Consider the following 18,097-nt stretch of genomic DNA (forward strand, 5'->3'; position numbering starts at 1 on the left):
AACGATGAAGAAACTCTCCCGTGAAGTTCCATTAACGGTAATTCTCTGGTGCTGAGGTCAAATATATTTCCAATTTTACAGAGATTGCCGACAAAACGTCTCGCTGTGAAGTCTTCACATTCAGACCAACAACCCCTTGACAATGCCCTTCAAACAGACCCACACATATTTAGTTAAGAATCAGTCGAACATAAACAGGTTTTTTGAGAATTTGTTCAAGCGACTCAAGTAATCCACGCAGATAGCTTGGACCACCAGTCTATGAAACCATCATATCCGGTATTCATTTAAAAGCTTCTGGATCAATTGAAATAAAAACCGTGATTATCGGTGCCATAAAATCATAATGCATTGGATGTCTGAAGGTTTCCGGTTCACATGAATAGAATAACACGCTAGTTGCCCAGTAGTGGCTCACAGTTGGTTACCATTTAAATCATTTTCGCTGTCTCTCTGTGGCGTCCATGTTTCCTGGGTCGAGAACGAGGTTGATTGAGGATGGAAGCGAGGCTAACTGGGCATTGTGTACAGGCAAATGGCCGACATCAAAGGCCAGATTTTAATGAAGTCCTTTAATGCAATGATTTGAACATGTTAGATGGTATTTTGTTGGACATTAAATAGCTGTCGGTATTCCCCCGTAATGATCGAATAGCATCTTCTCAGTAGGGGTCGTTTGTGGTGTATAGTCATGAACTTTGAGGTGACTGCGTTTCGGGGGGATAGTCGCATTTCTGGCGTCCCTTCTTTGCCAAACCAGCCACATCCTGGACAACCACACCAACCCAAGTCCAGTTTCTCATCTGCGGGTGGCCCAATGTCGTTGAAAGTCACTCGCTGGTCTCATGTTAGTGTGAAGTCAATATCCTTAAGGTTTAAGAGCTGAATTTCCTTCTTGAACATGCACAGATGCTATAGTTGTCTTTGTTTTTAATTTTAACAAACACATAAAAAATATATAATTAGATGCGTTTAGTATCGTTTGTGTCCATTGCACATGACATTTATGCAAGAAATAGACAATCTACAGAAACATTACATATAATTACATAATAATTACTATAATTCTTGAAATTAATCTGACAGTGAAATTAATGCCAAAAATGTCACTGATATTTTCCTGCATTAATCAAACTATGCATTTATGTCTCAGTTTAGACTGTCAATCCTCGTGTCCCTTCAGCTAATAACACACATGGGCAATAAAGATGTGAAATGTTCAATATAACATTACAAGACAAGATTGTTTACCTTTTAAGTTTTTTCATGCATGGTTTTGTTTTATTGCAGAGACTGTGATTACCGGAATCTCTTAAACAGTCTCTATGTGTGTAAATGGTTCATTTTGAGAAAGTCCAGTTTTGTTAGCCAGCGGTGGATGACATTTGCATCCATTTTCGACAAATTGTTCTGAAGCTTTAACGATAAAGATGTAAGTATATATATCGTCACCGCGTTAGTGACAAGTGACCAGGGATCAAGGAATCAAGATCTTCCAAAGAATTGTCCTTTGGGGATATGGGGGTTTGAAGATAATTTTGAAATAATTTAATTTGCTATTTCCTATGATGGCAGAAAGTCAAGCAAACCTTTCGAATTCTTTGAAAATCCGTTTGAATCAACTCCACTTGTATCAGACATGCAGACACGCCGTCATGTTTTAAAGTCAAAACTTGATAGCACCGATGAGTGGTTTTGGCGGAGATCTTCCCCAGTTCACATACTGACCTCATGTGTTGCATTGTCATATGTCACCAAGTTCTTTGCGGTGGGTTAGCATGATGGTTAAAGCTTTCGATCGTCACGCCGAAGACCAGGGTTCAATTCCCCACGTGGGTCCAATGTTTGAAGCCCATTTCTGATGTTCCCCGCCGTGATATTGCTGGAATATTGCTAAACGCGGCGTAAAACCATACTCACTCACTTTTACCAAGTTCTTTCATGCGAATTAAATACCAATCTGACATTATTCTTTCTTACGGAATCACGTTCAACGAGGAAACTGAGTCGAACGTCGATTAACACCCGCTCTGCAGCATATAGCTGAGCAGATGACGGAATGTGAATCATTTCTGAATACGTACAAATCTATATATGGACATGTAATGAACAATTAGCATGGTCATTAATAGCACTACAAATTGGTCCCATCCTACTTGAAAACTATCCTTTGCCTGTCGTCCTTTCTGACTTATCGGCAGTCCGAAAACACAGAAATAATATATAAATGAGATTGTGTCAAGCTACGACTATGAAGACAGATGGCTTACAACACAAATCGACAAACTGGACATTGACACCAACTATGTCAACTCCTATAGTTCATATTGTGTAATATCTCGGAATATGTACATCACAATCCACTGATAAGAATCCTGAAATAACCCCATGACTGACACAAAAGTGCCATTGCATGAAATGTCGATTTCACGCTGAAAAGCATCCAGATTTCGATTTGTCTCTCTCGCGCCAAATGACATCAACAGTGAGATAAGGATGTAGTTGAACTTTGCATTGAGTATCGAATATAAACACTGTAACAATTATGGAGCTTCGATGAATGTTATAAGCTACGTTCAGTTACAAATATACATTTAAAGGGCTCAAATCATGACAAAATCATGAGATGATATTTTTACTGTCAAGAAATTGGAAGTTGATACGAACAAGTCTTGCAGCGATCTGCGGATGGTTGAAGTTGTCGTTTACGGGACTTGGCATACAGCTCAATAGAAATAAAGAAACCCCGGGTTCATATCACTGTAGTTAATCTATCGCGGTTAACTTTAACAATTCAAATTCTGGTCGATCTGCCACCTTCTGCTTTCTGAATGATGTTTTAACATCTGTATGATGTTTTCTAACTGAAATCTGCAATATGTATTGAAACATGACTGGAACCCTTGTACCAATGGAATTTTTTTTTTAAAAACATATAAAAACTTTAACAATATGTAATGATATATTGGTCCTTAAGTTATTTAGTTCACAAAGTCCTTCTGAAGCTGCTTGATTGTTCCGTTAAGCGGAAAGTAACTATTTCTTTCCAGTGTTTCGTTTTCTTTAATACCCTTTTTAGTTAAGAATACAAGTTGATCTGAATGTTTGCAGATAGGTTTTCCGCATAAAATCAGAGTTCCTACAATTTTCACTTATTCCATGTTTCGACTAACGGGAACAGGTGGTCAGGCTACACGTCATCGTATCTCAGATGCGTAGTTCGGTGTTTGTGCCGTTGATCACTGGATTGTCTGGTTCAGGCTCGATTCTTAATGAACCTCTGCCATATAGCTGGAATATTGCTGAGTTCGGCGTTAAACAACAATCCAACCAACCAACCAACCAACCAAACTAAAGAAGCGACTGACAGGATCGGGTGGTCTGGCGTGATGACTTAGTTGAGACGTCAGCGTATATCCACTGCTATATCCACTGCCTAAATCGGTGCTCATGCTGCTGATCACTGGATTGTCTAGCCCAGACTCGATTATTTACCGACCGCTGGAATATTGCTGAGTGTGTCATTTAACAACAAACAAGCAGCCTAACACACACGACGAGAACGAGCATCCAGAAAACGGACCATAACACGGACTTGCTTCACTTTCAAATTCGTGACCTTAAACCAAGAAAAATCCCAAGTAATACAATGGATAAATAGAAAAAAACCAAAACAGTCCACATTCACTCATTAAGAAACACATTTCTTAAGAATGTGTTTTTCTCACATAAAACCCTTGCTGAAACAACTGCATCAATACGAACAGATTACAGCGTTCAGCATCCATTTTGTTCGTCTAAATTGGTAAAAAAGCTCAATATTCCAATTATTTCCAGAGGATGTATAAGACATGCGCAGCATGATTCTGTTGAAGTCGAGCACTCCGAGCTTATCTTCAGGTAAATGGTACTCAATACGTCGTCCTCCTTTAGAAATTCAATTCCTTTTTTTCTAATATCTAAATATTCTACCCATTGTGGTTAATTGAATATAGAACCGCCATCCAGTTCTCCTTCCAAGTTATTACCGTTAGTTATTTGCGAAACTAATTTTGTCATGGGCTAAATTGAACATTGGCGCCAACCAAGCATTGTTCTCCTGTTTACGAAGACCTGATGTTATTGGCGGCCATTTTGTTATTGCTTAAATGGGGTCTGGTTTCGAAGATTAAAAAATAAATTTAATAAGCTTGCTCGAAGCGGTGTTTTTTGCGTGACAGGTCAGAGGCAATAACGAAATATATGCCAACATGTTGGCTCCTGGTACGAGACAAAGATTAAATGTTTGTAAAAACCTAGGCTCTCTTGTTTTCATAAACATGGTCTGTTGTTTTCCTCTTTGAAAAGCATGGTGGTTTTTTGCCGTTTCAATCAACGCTCCCAATGCCAACCGTCGCCATTATTGACAAATCGCGATTGGGAAACGTGTTCAGGCAGATGTAAAAGCGATTAAAGGCAATATTTGTCCATCCACTTTTAATTTCTACGTGTACATTGCAAATTTTATAAGTTTTCCTTTAATCGACTTTCCAGGAAGACATGTAAGATCGTGAGGGTTTCTGTGAATCATTACAGCGTTAAAACCAGGTATAGAAAGAAGTGGTAAATCAGAATGTAACGGTTACTCAAATCCCACGAGTGCCGAAGGTCATTGGCGAAATGCGCATGTCATTTCCGCACCATTGTAGCTTAGTATTTTCAATCTGACAGCCGTGATTTTTATCATGAAAGGATGTTACGCTTATGTAGGATATGTGCAATAACTTTGCGATATTTGCATGCGTGCATTTTAGCGATTCTCAATGCTGACTTTTCACCTGAAAGCAAATGCCGTCAGTGCTTGATGGCTGAGAAGAATACAAATTGACGTCATGTTACATGACGTCACGAATTGATTGCATTACGTCATATGAACAATACAAGATTCGCCCCAATTATGTTTCAAACTTTACCATTACCATACCATAGTCATTAAGTTTACCAACATATAATATACTAACCAATCAAGCGTTTGGGGCTGTGGGGTAGCCTAGTGGATACAGGGTTCGCTCGTCAAGACCCAGGTTCGATTCCCTCCATGGGTTCAATGTTTGAAGCCAATTTCTGTAGTCTCCCGCCCAAATTTTGTTAAAAGCGGCGTAATACTAACCTCACCTATCAAATGTGTCTGTATGTGAAATCCTAGTTGATCAGAGTTGCGTCTAGATGAGTGTTCGCATCCAGGTACCGCCCGATTGCTCCTAGGTTTGTCGATTTGAGTCTAGCACACCATCGTTGATAGGCTGGAACTGTTGCCGTCTGTGAACCCGTCCACACCCGGGTTAGAATTTGTCTTCAGTAACCCTTGTTTGTCGTAAGAGACAACTAACGGGATCGGGTTGTCAGGCTCGCTGACATGTTGACACATGTCATCGTATCCCAATTGCGTAGATCGATGTTCATGATGTTGATCACTGGATTGTCTGGTTCAGGCCGTCGTGTAGCTGGAATATTACTTCGTCCGGCGTTAAACATCAAGCAAACAAAAACTGACTGCGGTAGGCTTGTGTCAGAGTGTGTACAACGATCGGAGTTCTCTATTTACGTGATTGGGAAGCATGTTTGGTGAACGTCTGGGCATCGTTAGTTCTTCCGCTGTACATCCAGACCAGTGTTATCATCCCTGTTCCATCCAAACTAGTTCACCAGCGATTTACAAGAAGGCACCATATATTTAAAATAGACCAGGCGTCGGAAAGGGGGCTTTGGGCCTTAGTCTGTGGCTTGGCTCTTTAAAGGTAATTCAGTGTGCAAAACGGATACATTGTCCCTGTGTCAAAGTAATAATCATGTGATTTTGGCCGATGACTCGATATACGTTGTTCGATTTGAACCGGGGTGGTGGGGTAGCCTGGTGGTTAAAGCGTTCGTTCGTCACGCCGAAGACCCGGGTTCAATTTCCCACATGGGTACAATGTGTGAAGTCCATTTCTGGTGTCCCCCGCCGTGATATTGCTGGAAAATTGCTAAACGCGGCGTAAAACTAAACTCATTTACTCGATTTGATTCTGCAAGACAAATTCGAATTTGTAATAAAATGTGCTTGGCCTGCCAAATAGGCCTCTGTCAGCACACCATTGTCGTATGTTTGATTCTTTAAGCGGCACTCGGGGCGGTGGGGTAGCCTAGTGGTTAAAGCGTCCGCTCGTCACGCCGAAGACCTGGGTTCGATTTCCCACACGTGTGAAGCCCATTTCTGGTGTTCCCTACACTAATATTGTGGCGTAAAACTAAACTCACTCACGCACTTCAGCGGCACGCGGCAATATTTCAATGACGTTGGTGTGTTAATAATCGAGTCTGGGCGAGACCATCCAGTGTTTGATATTGTGAGCACCAATCCGCGCAGAAAGGTTACGTCATAAATCAGCTGACCTGGCTACCCGATCCATTACTTCACCTCACAAACACAGGTTGCTGGGGACCGATAATATTACCCAGATTCCACCTGCAGGCATGGAATGTTGTCTGTGTGTCAGTGAATGCCATTCAAACTGAACTTCGAACGATCCCACAACACGAACCTGGCAAGATTTTAACGAGATGATAGATGACGTCATTAGGAGGTTAGAAAACTCCTTGCAGGTCACATACCTTTAATTAAGGATACACGCATGCTGGTGGCGGTGCCATGAGATGTATCATCGCTGTAGGGAGTTTTGATAGCCTGTCTTCCCAATGAATGTTTAACGTGACTATGGAATGAACTTGAGACCAATTGGAGGTAACGAGCACATTATGCACGTTGTTTGGAGTTTAGATGTCACATGGGATACCTACGAGTCTTTGTGACGTCATAAGTTGATGAAGGCATGCATTTATTCTCTTTGATTTCCAGTGTCATTTTGTCTCGTTGTGATCATGCTTGCATACACAGAAATGATCACGAGCTGGATTTAGCGCATTCCTGTAAAAGTTGCAGTTGTATACCTTACTGCTGCCTTGTATATGGTGCCTCAGTTGCGTCCCTTTGGTCGTTGGCGTATCGGCTGTGGTTGGTTCTAATCTTAGATTTACACCAACAATCTTGCACGATCATCAACGTGTGTAACAAACTGATTATTGTCCATATCACATTGGGCTTTTTACACACTGTTATTTCTTTCATCTAGTACTAGCACAAGTGCATAGTTTAATCCCAGTCAAGTGGCATTCATGTTTTTTGTTTGCTCTCCTCCGTTGTCTGGCCCGTGAAGATCCGGGGTAGAATAGGTCTTAAGCAACCCGTTCTTGTCATAAAAGGCGACTATGCCTGTCGTAAGAGGCGACTAACGGGATCGGGTAGTCAGGCTCGCTGACTTGGTTGACACATGTCATCGGTTCCCAATTGCGCAGATCGATGCTCATGCTGTTGATCACGGGATTTTCTGGTCCAGACTCGATTATTTACAGACCGCCGCCATATAGCTGGAATACTGCTGAGTGCGGCGTAAAACTAAACTCACTCACCCACTCCTCCATTGTCTAATGGTTAGAGCGTCCGTGAGAAGAGCGAAAGGCGGGTGACTGGATTCCCTGCCGGCTGATACCAATAGACTTTAAAAGGTACTTATTGTTACCGAGCCTGGCGCTCTGCATTCAGGGGAGGAAACTGTGGTTGACTCGGAGTATTCCGTCCGGGTGACGTATCTAAAATAAAATGCTGCTGGTCTCTCGGAGGGCAAGCACCGTCAAACCTGCTAAAAGCGGCGTAAAACCACACTCACTCACTCGCTACATATGAATCAGGTCCACAATTTATAATCTGTCTGTCTCACTCAGTCGATATCATGGATCTTATACTACAACACTTTTAGATGCTTGATTGGCATTTTAGAAGATGCTGTTTGAACATTAAGAGTTTTCTGGATTTCATCTTCTTTTACAACAGTTTTGATAGGACTATGTCATTTCTAAATAAACAAACACTAGACATGAAAAGAATCATTGAGTGTCAGAAAGATATACCTATTCCCTATCAGACATGGGTTGGTGTGTGTCATCTGTCGCAAGAGTCGACCAAAATATCACTGCGGTGGACACCAGAAATGGGGCTCAAACATTGTAATTATGTGAGGAATCGAACCCGGGTCTTCTGCGTTACGAGCGAACGCTTTAACCATTAGGCTACCCCATCGCCCAACCAGAATTGGAATCGGGATTCACATTGTATGACATTCAGTGTGTCGTATCTCGAAAATGGCGCGGGGATTGGCTCATGCTATTGACCACCGGTTTGCCTAGCCAATGTTGTCTATCGACAGGCGGTCGTCATGTAAGTTTGATAATGCTGTTGTGAAATAGCACGTTTTACCCTCCATGGGAAGACAATCAACACCAATACCAGGTTTGCATTGACAACAATAGCCAATCGTTACTAAATAATGTAATCAATAACATTTGGCAAGACGCTTGACACATTGGTGATGGCTTTGATCGCTGTTGATGACTACGTATGTTACGTATCAGTTGGGAGTGTCAACAGTTTGGTTTCCTGACTGGACCATGTGTCTGTGTACTGGATGTATACTTAACCTTTCATTGTTCCACAGCGCACTTTGATGTGTTCTTGGAATATTACTACCCTCGACTAGTGGGAATAGTCTTGTCTTCACAAAGGGTCCTGGTTTAAACATCGGCGTTGTTTCAAGGGGGTTAAAAGTGTAAAATAGTTTCTGGACTAAAACGTTAAACTAAATACTGTTCTAAGAGACGCGACCCGTGAAGATCCGGGTATAGAATAGGTCTTCAGCAACCCATGCTTGCCCCAAAAGGCGACTATGCGACTAACGGGATCGGGTGGTCAGGCTCGCTGACTTGGTTGACACATGGCATCGGTTCCCAAGTGCGCAGATCGATGCTCATGCTGTTGATCACTGGATTGTCTGGTCCAGACTCGATTATTTACAGACCGCCGCCATATAGCTGGAATATTGCTGAGTGCAGCGTAAAACTAAACTCACTCACTCTCTCTAAGAGACGCCTATCTAAACCGGTCACTTTTAGACAAGTTTCAACAGTCTCTCAACAAAATAGTTCTCAACAGGATGGTAACTTCACTAGTTTTGCCGTAGGGGACAGGATGGTATGACTTCTCTCTGTGTGGCTGTATGACCCGTCTGTGTGACGGTATGACCCGCCTTGGTGTGACGGTATGACCCGCCTTGGTGTGACCGTATTAGTGATTAGTATTGGTCATCAGCAACCCAGGGTTGTTGTAAGGGTCAGCTGCAGGAATCAGATGGTCAGATATGGTAATCAGATTGACAGCGTAACGACAGTTGGTCAAGGCTCTGGTTTTTCTGGTCCAGATTCTCTTACCTCCAGAGACCCGTGAAGGTCCGGGTTAGAATGAACCTTCAGTAGCCCATGCTTGTAAGAGGCGACTAACAGGATCGGGTGGTCAAGCTCGCTGGCTTGGTTGACACATGTCATCGTATCCCAATTGCGCAGATCGATGCTCATGCTGTTGATCACTGGACTGTGTGGTCCAGACTCGATTATTTACAAAGCGCCGCCATATAGCTGGAATATTGCTGAGTGCGGCGTAAAACTAAACTCACTCACTCTTACCTCCAGACCGCCTTCAAGTAGATGGAATATTGCTGAATGTGGCGTAAATTTGACATGTCCTATTAATCCTTAAATACGCCGCCTGAAAAGAGCGACCACTATTCTCAAGAAATGTCCCAGCACGGCATCATCCATCAGTTTACTTCTTCCCTGGAATGAATATATCTCGTTGTTTGACAAATGACCCTGTCCGCGTGTAGGTGTGATGTGTACAGTTTATTCACCCAGTTGTCTTCCACCTTAAATGAATGATTTCTGACTGTATGACGAAGGAGTGTATGACTTCAGGGAGATACCGCGCGGGCTCCACTGACAGTGAGTGAGAGCGAACGTTATATCCCACAGCCGGCATGTGGCAGGTTTATTCCGAAAATGTGGTTTCGTCATTAGCAGAGTTTAACTGACAGAAGCAGGCAATGTCTCCATGGCACATCCCATGTCAGTACATGCCGTCCACGTTGAGTCAGTTGTGGCATGAACATTTGTTTCATGTGTTTGTTTGTTTGTTTAGTTTGTTTGTTTGGCGTTTCTGGGGCGGCGGGGTAGCCTAGTGGTTAAAGCGTTGGCTCGTCACGCAGAAGACCCGGGTTCGAATCCCCACATGGGACCAATGTGTGAAGCCCATTTCTGGTGTCCCCCGCCGTGATGTTGTTGGAATATTGCTAAAAGCGGCGTAAAACCAAAACTCAGTCAATCAGTCAGTCAGTCAGTTTGGCGTTTCTTGTAATCATGAACAAAGTTTTCGTCGTCTTTGAGAAAATGGGTGCCTGGCAGATCAGGTCCCCAGACCTCGCTGTGCATACCTTACTTGTCAGCGTTCGTTTGTGGGTGCGCGTGGTGGTGGTTTCGAATCCCATGTTCCCCTGGCAACTTTCATATGTCACACCACACCTAATCGCGATGGTTACAGGTAAATGAAAGAAACCCATGTCCGACGTAACGTTGGGCTATCGTCCGACATAACTCACAGCCACTGAACTGGGTGTCGCTGTACAAAACAGCTGTAAGATTGACGTAAAGTTTAAAGTATGGGAGTTAAAAGATTGACCTAAGATCGCTTTGTGCAACGACACCATGGACGTTAAATCTAACTCTTACTGTTATAGGATGGAGTTCAGGGTTATAGTATTTGTAATGTAGGCCTCTTACAATGGGTTATACTCAACTGTCAACCAACAATGGGTTCATTCAAACCTAGACGCAGGTGGTCAGAGATGGGTTTATTGGACCAGTTCTTCCAAGCGGGTAATCTAGGAAACGTTGTTCATCGGCCGATCACATTGGCCGCACAGTATGGCGATTTTACCAGAAAGGACAACAATGCATCACCGTCAGAGAATAATTAAACCGGATTATCTGCTGAAATAGGTCCTTACATGAGTGAAAGGTACGATAGTGGTGAAAACAGTATGAGTGAGTGGGTGGTGATACAAGCTGTTTGCGAAAGATTGAGGTTCTTTCGATCTTTTAAGCATGGCCATGTTTGTTCCCGTTATCAGCACAGTAATATGAGTTTAACATAGACTTAGTCGTAGTGCTAAGTTCGCCTTGTGCAAGTGCTCGTCACTCCGAAAACCCGGATTTGATTCCCCACATGGGTACAATGTCTGAAGCTCATTTCTGGTGCCCCCCGCCATGATATTGCTGAAATATTTCTGAAACATTGCTAAAACATTGCTAAAAGCGGCGTTAAACTAAACTCGCTTTGTGCAAGTGGCCGCTGACTAAAAGTAGAAAATGCTACCCTCCTAACATCGCCCAACAACGCACCTGTCTCCCACCTGAATACATGTTGCCACTCCACTCTATCTCCAGATGTTTCTCGCGCATCGGCGCATCATTTTCATTGCCAATAAAATTATATATTTCACGGACGCATACCAAAATCCGTAAAAAAATAAAGCTTAACACTTGCCAGTATATGAAAGTAGCGAGTTTAGGATATGTCGTGCTGTGTTTGTTAGCGTCCCTGTTCATTCCTTATCGCTTTGTTTTAAATAAGAAACCAAAACCAAGCCCTCCGCTGGTGTCGACAAAAATGAGGATGGCCCAACAGATTGTAATGACCCGACAGGGGTAAATCGAAGTTCGCGTTATCAACCACTGGTTTGTCCGATTCGATTATGTACAGGAAGCCACACTATTTCTCGAGAATTGCTGACAGCAACGTTATACCTAATCACAAGAATCACCGCAGCTTCTCCAACATAGGTGGTGGGGTAGCCTAGTGGTTAAAGCGTTTGCTAGTCACGCTGAATGTCCGGGTTCGATTCCCAACATGGATACAATGTATAAAGCCCATTTGCGATATTGCTGGAATATTTCTACAAGCGGCGTAAAACCATACTCACTCGCCCCACACCTGTTACGATTGCCAACATATTAACTGTAACAATCACGGGAGTGTTTAATATTACCGCAGTGTAGGGGACCATTCCGCAGTACACGTGTGTGATCGTTCACACTGATTCGAGTTGGTGCGACGCCGGGCTGGCAAAGCTTGCCTCGACCTCCAGCGGACGTTCACCTGGATGAAGCCGCTTCCTCTCAGTGTGTGGTGTGTGTGACCAAATGTCGCGGGCACGATATATATTTTGAAATGTCGTCTGGATGTGAACCTGTTTCAGTTTGCGATACGTTAGATGCAAGTCAGATCACAGTCACCTTCGTGAGAATTCGCCTGTTTGTTTCCGTTTGTGTTGACGCATCATGTTGCCTGGCAAAGTGAAACCTTTTATGGGCGTTTCATTCAGTTTTCATTTCGCCATCGGATCGGATTTTGTTAAATACTGACTCTCTACGTTTAACTCCTGAGGGTTAGCCATGTATACTACTAGGGATAAAGACTTAAAGTACATATGTAATAGTTCTTAAATTAATTTGATAATTATGAAAAATAGTATGGAAAAATCATTGAAAAATATAGAATTATATAAAGATTTAGGTATAAAATAGTCGTGGCATATTTACAGATAATTCTACATTTGCTACTGTTCATACCGCACACTGGTACTTTAGCTCACTGGAAATGTTCAACAGTTTAAAATGTCCACAAAGACATCCACTTCAAAACAAATTCTGTCAGTACTCATTTTAAAGGATTTTTTGCATAAAAACTGAGTATGAGGAAAACTAGTAATGAAATCTAATGATTTGACCCAAAAGAGCCATGTCATAAGCAGACGCATCATTTAAGTTCTGCTTTCTCAGTCTAGCAATTTCAGAAAAGTGTATAGAGGCAAATATAGTGAAAATTTAAGGTTGCATGTATTAAATTTCCAGCACTTTTGTCACAAAAAAGCCATTAATATTTTTTTCATTAAAGCTAGAATCACAGCTCTTGAACATATATACTACTGTCAGCATTGACAAGTTGGTGAAGTTTCAGTTGTCTTGTGGTCTCTGATAAATATTGACAGATACTGACAATAAGGACAACAGACAACTGCTCAGGTAGTAAAAACACATTTGTCTTGAATGTTTGCCTTTATAAAAACCAAGTACTTACAGTGTACCTGTGTTGTGTATTTCAAGCAATCCCACATAATTGATCTGAGTGAGGGGCGTTATACTTGTTTTAATGTCACATTTGAGAGTATTTTGGCTACATCACGAAATGTCTGCCTGATGTGGGGAGGACAGTATGAGTGAGTGAGTGCGTGACTTATTCTCTGAAATAGTGAGTTTTACACCGCTTTTACCAATATTCCAGCAATATTACTGAGGGGTACACAAGAAATGGCCTCACACATTGTACCCATGTGGGGAATTGAATCTGGGTCTTCAGCATGAACAGAGAACACAGGATAGTCTGAAGAGAGACGGACCTTACATATCTGTACCACTTTGAAACCCACCAGTAAGGGTTTGGCAAACACTTCTTTTTCTAAGGTATCTGTAATAATTCAAGACAGAAAAGTTTCTTAAATACAAAACAATAATTTATTCAAGTCTCCTTTTTTATCACTCACAGAAAGAAATGTTGAACATTCATGGATGCTACTATATTGAATCTGATTATCATACAGCTTGCACCAGTGAAGGCAGAGCTTACAAGGTAGATACACAAATGATTCCTTTCAAACTTGGTATGTGCATTGCATCTCATTATACAGCCCAGTCTCATCAGTGTGGGATTGTAACCCGAAAATCAGTTAACTATTTTTTATGAAAAAAGAAGAGAAAATCAATGCCTTACAAATGATGTCTAAAAACAAAATAATTTGGAACTAGAAAAAATAATAATAAAAATTTGAAAAATGAATTTACTATAAAATGAGATGAATACATTGATTGAAAATACATACCAAGTCTGCGTGACTGACAGAGGTGTTGATTGTCCATATAAGGTAATGAGGTTGTTGTGGTTACCAAGGTAACAGGGATACAGAGCACAATGACCACAAAAAGCTTATATTAACACTACCCAGTAGCAACATAATATATATATATTTATATATAAAAATTTCAACCTTCAAAAATTTGTACAACATCCTTTATATGAACTGATAACTACCCATAACTAGTTATCCAGATAAAAGCTGACTCAGCTTAAACGGAGCTTTGTGTCCCTGTTAAATAAACGATGCATTGCACTTGTCTGACGGATTTCTGAATGTGACAACCTGGTGCAGTGGAGGCATTCTTCCATCATCTGTTTGAAATTGTAATACTGAAAAACTCTTTAACACAACAGCCTCATGTAGTCGGGCAAGGCTACAGTGTGCAGCCAAGGTTGTCACATTTGGAAATCATTTCAGAAATAACCACCTTGAAAACAGTCTCAGGAATCCACATTGTGTAACAGTGAGTCTATATCAAATACATGGTCAGGAAGCAATGTCAATATCACACAGCCCTGGACCATGGATAGAGCTTTTGAATAAATTTCTCAAACACTAGACAGTAAACAATTCTCTGGTTTCATGGAGTGCAACAAACTTGAAAAGATGACGTTTACTACAAGACAGCTTTTAGCACTTAAGGAAAGGCATGAGTTGAATGCAGATGCGGTACATTTAGGATGATCATATAGAATATGCTGTGGACAATCGGACAGTGTTTGTCCTGGGGAAGAATTTAGGCTTGGATGCACTTGGATGTCAAAACCAATGAATTGCTTCTGATATTCTCACATCAACAGAAAAACAATACAGGCTTGTGTAGTAACAAAAATTGCACATTTTCAGTAGAAGTCTGTATTCACTGACAGTAGTTGTATGGAAAATACTACATCACAATCTCACAGCTTTCATACTGCATGTACAAAACCCAACATGCGACAAGGCAAGGGTAAATGCCTTTATTTGCTGTATATTTCTGCAGTGATCTATACTAGGCACATCGTGTGCAGTTATGCTTTGATTGTGAACTGCCGTATTCAACCCAAAATGTGCTCCACCCCTTTGTGAATAGTCTCAAATGTCAACTATATTCTGTCACCATTCACTGTGTTAATAACAGCAAATTCCAATGAAATAATTACAATGTCAATGTACACAACTGTACTGCACATGATTTATTAAGCTCCACTGATATCCTTCATGACAGACTTTTGATTAGATCCTAGACACTTACTGGGTTGAGTACAGTATACTGACCCTCTCGTCTCGAATGATGTGCACAATACCAACTTGTATATTATTGTAACTCATCACCTAACTGGGGAAAACCTCTTCAAAAAGTATATTTCATCTTCATCGCTATGCAAATCTAGATCGGCAGACAAAATCATACAAAATGTACAAATATACAACTTCAGTACAACGCGCGTTAGCCATACAATAACACAAGTATAATTGAGGAGGTATACACTGTACATGAATAAATTAGGCTCTCTAGCCCCACAAGGGCACAATTTACACTATGTTTAAATCGTTTTATCTTATTGTACATCAGGCAATACATACAGGTTATTAAACACAAGGTTTGAATGTCATGGCTACATAATTAATCTTCATATTTCATTCCCATTGTCAAATTAAGAAATCATGTATTACAAGATTCAAACTCTAGCATTTCCTCATATTGCACAGCAATTTAACATTTTCCATATTTGGGTTCAATTTTGCGGGACCAAATTCATTTACAAGAATTTGGAATTGTCTCTCTGCTTCACAATTAACTGTATATATGACTTATGAAAACTGTTACCGAATGAATATGATTTCAGTGTGAGATGTTATTACGAACATGACTGATTGTTGCTAGGTACATAGCATACATCATGCATTTAAAATTATTGATTCTTACATACTGGTCTTATATTTGGATTTGTTCCCTGAAAACTGAAGCTACAAATTTCTCCTTAATTAGCATACAGTACATTTCATGCATGATTTCAATTTTTGGAGATATTATCTCGAACACCCAATGACAAACATACAATACATCAATATTTCTTTGGTGTGTTTTAGACTTCTAACCAAATTCACAAGTTCAATTATCAAAGACTTAAAGCACTGTTTGGACATCATATTGAAAAAGTTCCTCAAACGTCTCACAATTTTCACAGTATGAACATACAAATGGCTCCAGTCCACAAAATGTCAAGCCATCACATACAGTCAGTTTCCAATGCTCGCCACTGACAATATTCCTGCATATAATAAGTTACATGATAATGGTTTCTCCATCTCACCACTATGGGTTACACAGCCAGTATGGGACACACAGACAGACACTCAGTCTACATCATACGGTAGTGACGGACAGTAGCGGGTTGTAAGTCTTTCCGTCTGGTACCCGACTACCGTGGGCAAGCATCTCCTGCACAGTCACAAAGTTGTCCAGGACCTTCTTGCCCTTGTGTTTGTTCATCTTGCGATGACTCAGTTCAACAATATTCGCCTCCTTCTTCTCCTCTGCTTCCTTCAGAGTTTCCATTCTTGCTTTGATCATTAACTCTTTCTTCTTCTTGTAATCCTTTGCCTTTTCCAAGTGGCGTTTCCTCTCCTCCTTCGTCCAGTACCTTCCTGTTTTCATCTCGCTCATGGCATCATCATCTGTGGTCATCCCACAGCGCTCTTCAGAGATTTTCTTTGCTCGTTCTTTCAGGATTTTGTTTCGTACGGGTCGTCTGGTGATGTAACGCGTGCCATCAGGCCGGCGTTTGACAACCCACTCCATAGCACCACTTTCTGATTGGGTGGCATCTTTACCCTGACCAGACTTGGCGGACTCGCCTTCAACCGACTTACTGACACTAGACGGCTTTGATAGGGAGCGAGTGCGATGTTTCTGGTCCATCTGCTGCTGAAACAGTTTCTGTTGAATTGCAATTGTATGTTCTAGATTTGCACGATTTGTGTACATGACATCAGCATATTGAATGTACAAATCCTGAAGAGATTCTCCCATATGGATATGGTCTTTGAGTCCACCACTATTTCCATTGGTCTGTGGCGCCACGGGCACAGGCACGATGCCTTTGTAGCCATGACCACTGTCATCACTAGAGTAATCCCGTGACTTGGTTGGGGTTTGAGTCTGTTTCTCGGTGTCACTGGACGAGGGGATAGCAGGACCGGGGGCTAAACACAACATTGAATTCTTGAAGCCTCTTTCCCCTTCATCACTAGCCTGGTTGAGCTCTAGTGTCAGGGGTGTGCTTCGACAGCTTTCACCAGTGTTGTACGCACTCGTAGTTGATGTATCTTTCTCCCGCTCAGAGCTCTTCACATTCTGCTGGCCCATCTTCATAGAGGGCGCACTTCTCCTGATGAGGAGCTCCGCGGGATCAAGGGATTGCACATGTTTAAGATACTCCAGTCTTGTTCCCATTCGGGGCACAATTCGTGGACTTTTTTGTGGCTCTATTTTGAAGATGTCTCTATGGTGTTCCAGTTTCATCTGATCTTTAATATGCGAGTCCACAATTTCTTGACACTCTAAGTTTATCTCCTCCATTTCTCGATTGAGGAGATGCAGCTCTCTCTCGATGCTGCTACCAGAGTCCTTACGTTTGCCGTCCTTCTTCGGTGATCTTTCACCTTTGACACAACGGTGTTGAAGCACCTGGCGGAACTGATCACAAGCCTCTGCAGAAATGTCATTGCTCATGAGCTCAGGATCATTTGACGTGACACTCTCATTGCTGTGATGGAGTCCTTCCCGATTCAGATTACACGAAGGAGGAAACTTCATGTGCGTTGGTGGAGTCAGGCACTCAATGTCAAACGTCTCCTGAAAAGAAAAAAAAAAATTACTGTCAGTTCCATAAACGTTAATCAGAGCATCTGCCTGAATGACTTGTCAGTTCTACAATGACACGAACCTGTGCACTGTAGAGGGGATTGGTTAGTTGTTCTTTACAGCCAAAATTACATTCGATTGATAAACATGACCTGTAACCCCTGACCTACAACCTCATCAACTGCTGAGGAAAGTGCTCCTATCTTTGGCCATCAAAGCACTACAAATTTCCCAAAATCATTATGCTCACACACACTTTTTTCCAAGCTTATCAGCATCAAGAAATATTTTCACGTGGTTGTTTCAAGAAAAC

The 18,097-nt window shown here is 41.6% G+C and overlaps 1 protein-coding gene and 1 long non-coding RNA gene across 5 annotated transcripts in view; one reads left to right on the forward strand and one right to left on the reverse strand.

Moving 5' to 3' along the window:
- Positions 1-18,097, forward strand: part of LOC124283443 — a 67,916-nt gene that overhangs the window by 27,127 nt on the left and 22,692 nt on the right. The window lies entirely within an intron of this gene.
- Positions 13,515-18,097, reverse strand: part of LOC124283442 (E3 ubiquitin-protein ligase PDZRN3-like) — a 298,678-nt gene continuing 294,095 nt past the window's right edge. Inside the window, 1 exon segment of the mRNA XM_046719497.1 lies at positions 13,515-17,775. Within this exon segment, the coding sequence (XP_046575453.1) occupies positions 16,285-17,775 (1,491 nt within the window). The 3' untranslated portion in view covers positions 13,515-16,284.

Source organism: Haliotis rubra, unplaced genomic scaffold (assembly GCF_003918875.1).
Source record: "Haliotis rubra isolate DU_JTF1 unplaced genomic scaffold, ASM391887v1 Scf316, whole genome shotgun sequence".
NCBI classification, from domain to species: Eukaryota; Metazoa; Mollusca; class Gastropoda; order Lepetellida; family Haliotidae; genus Haliotis; species Haliotis rubra.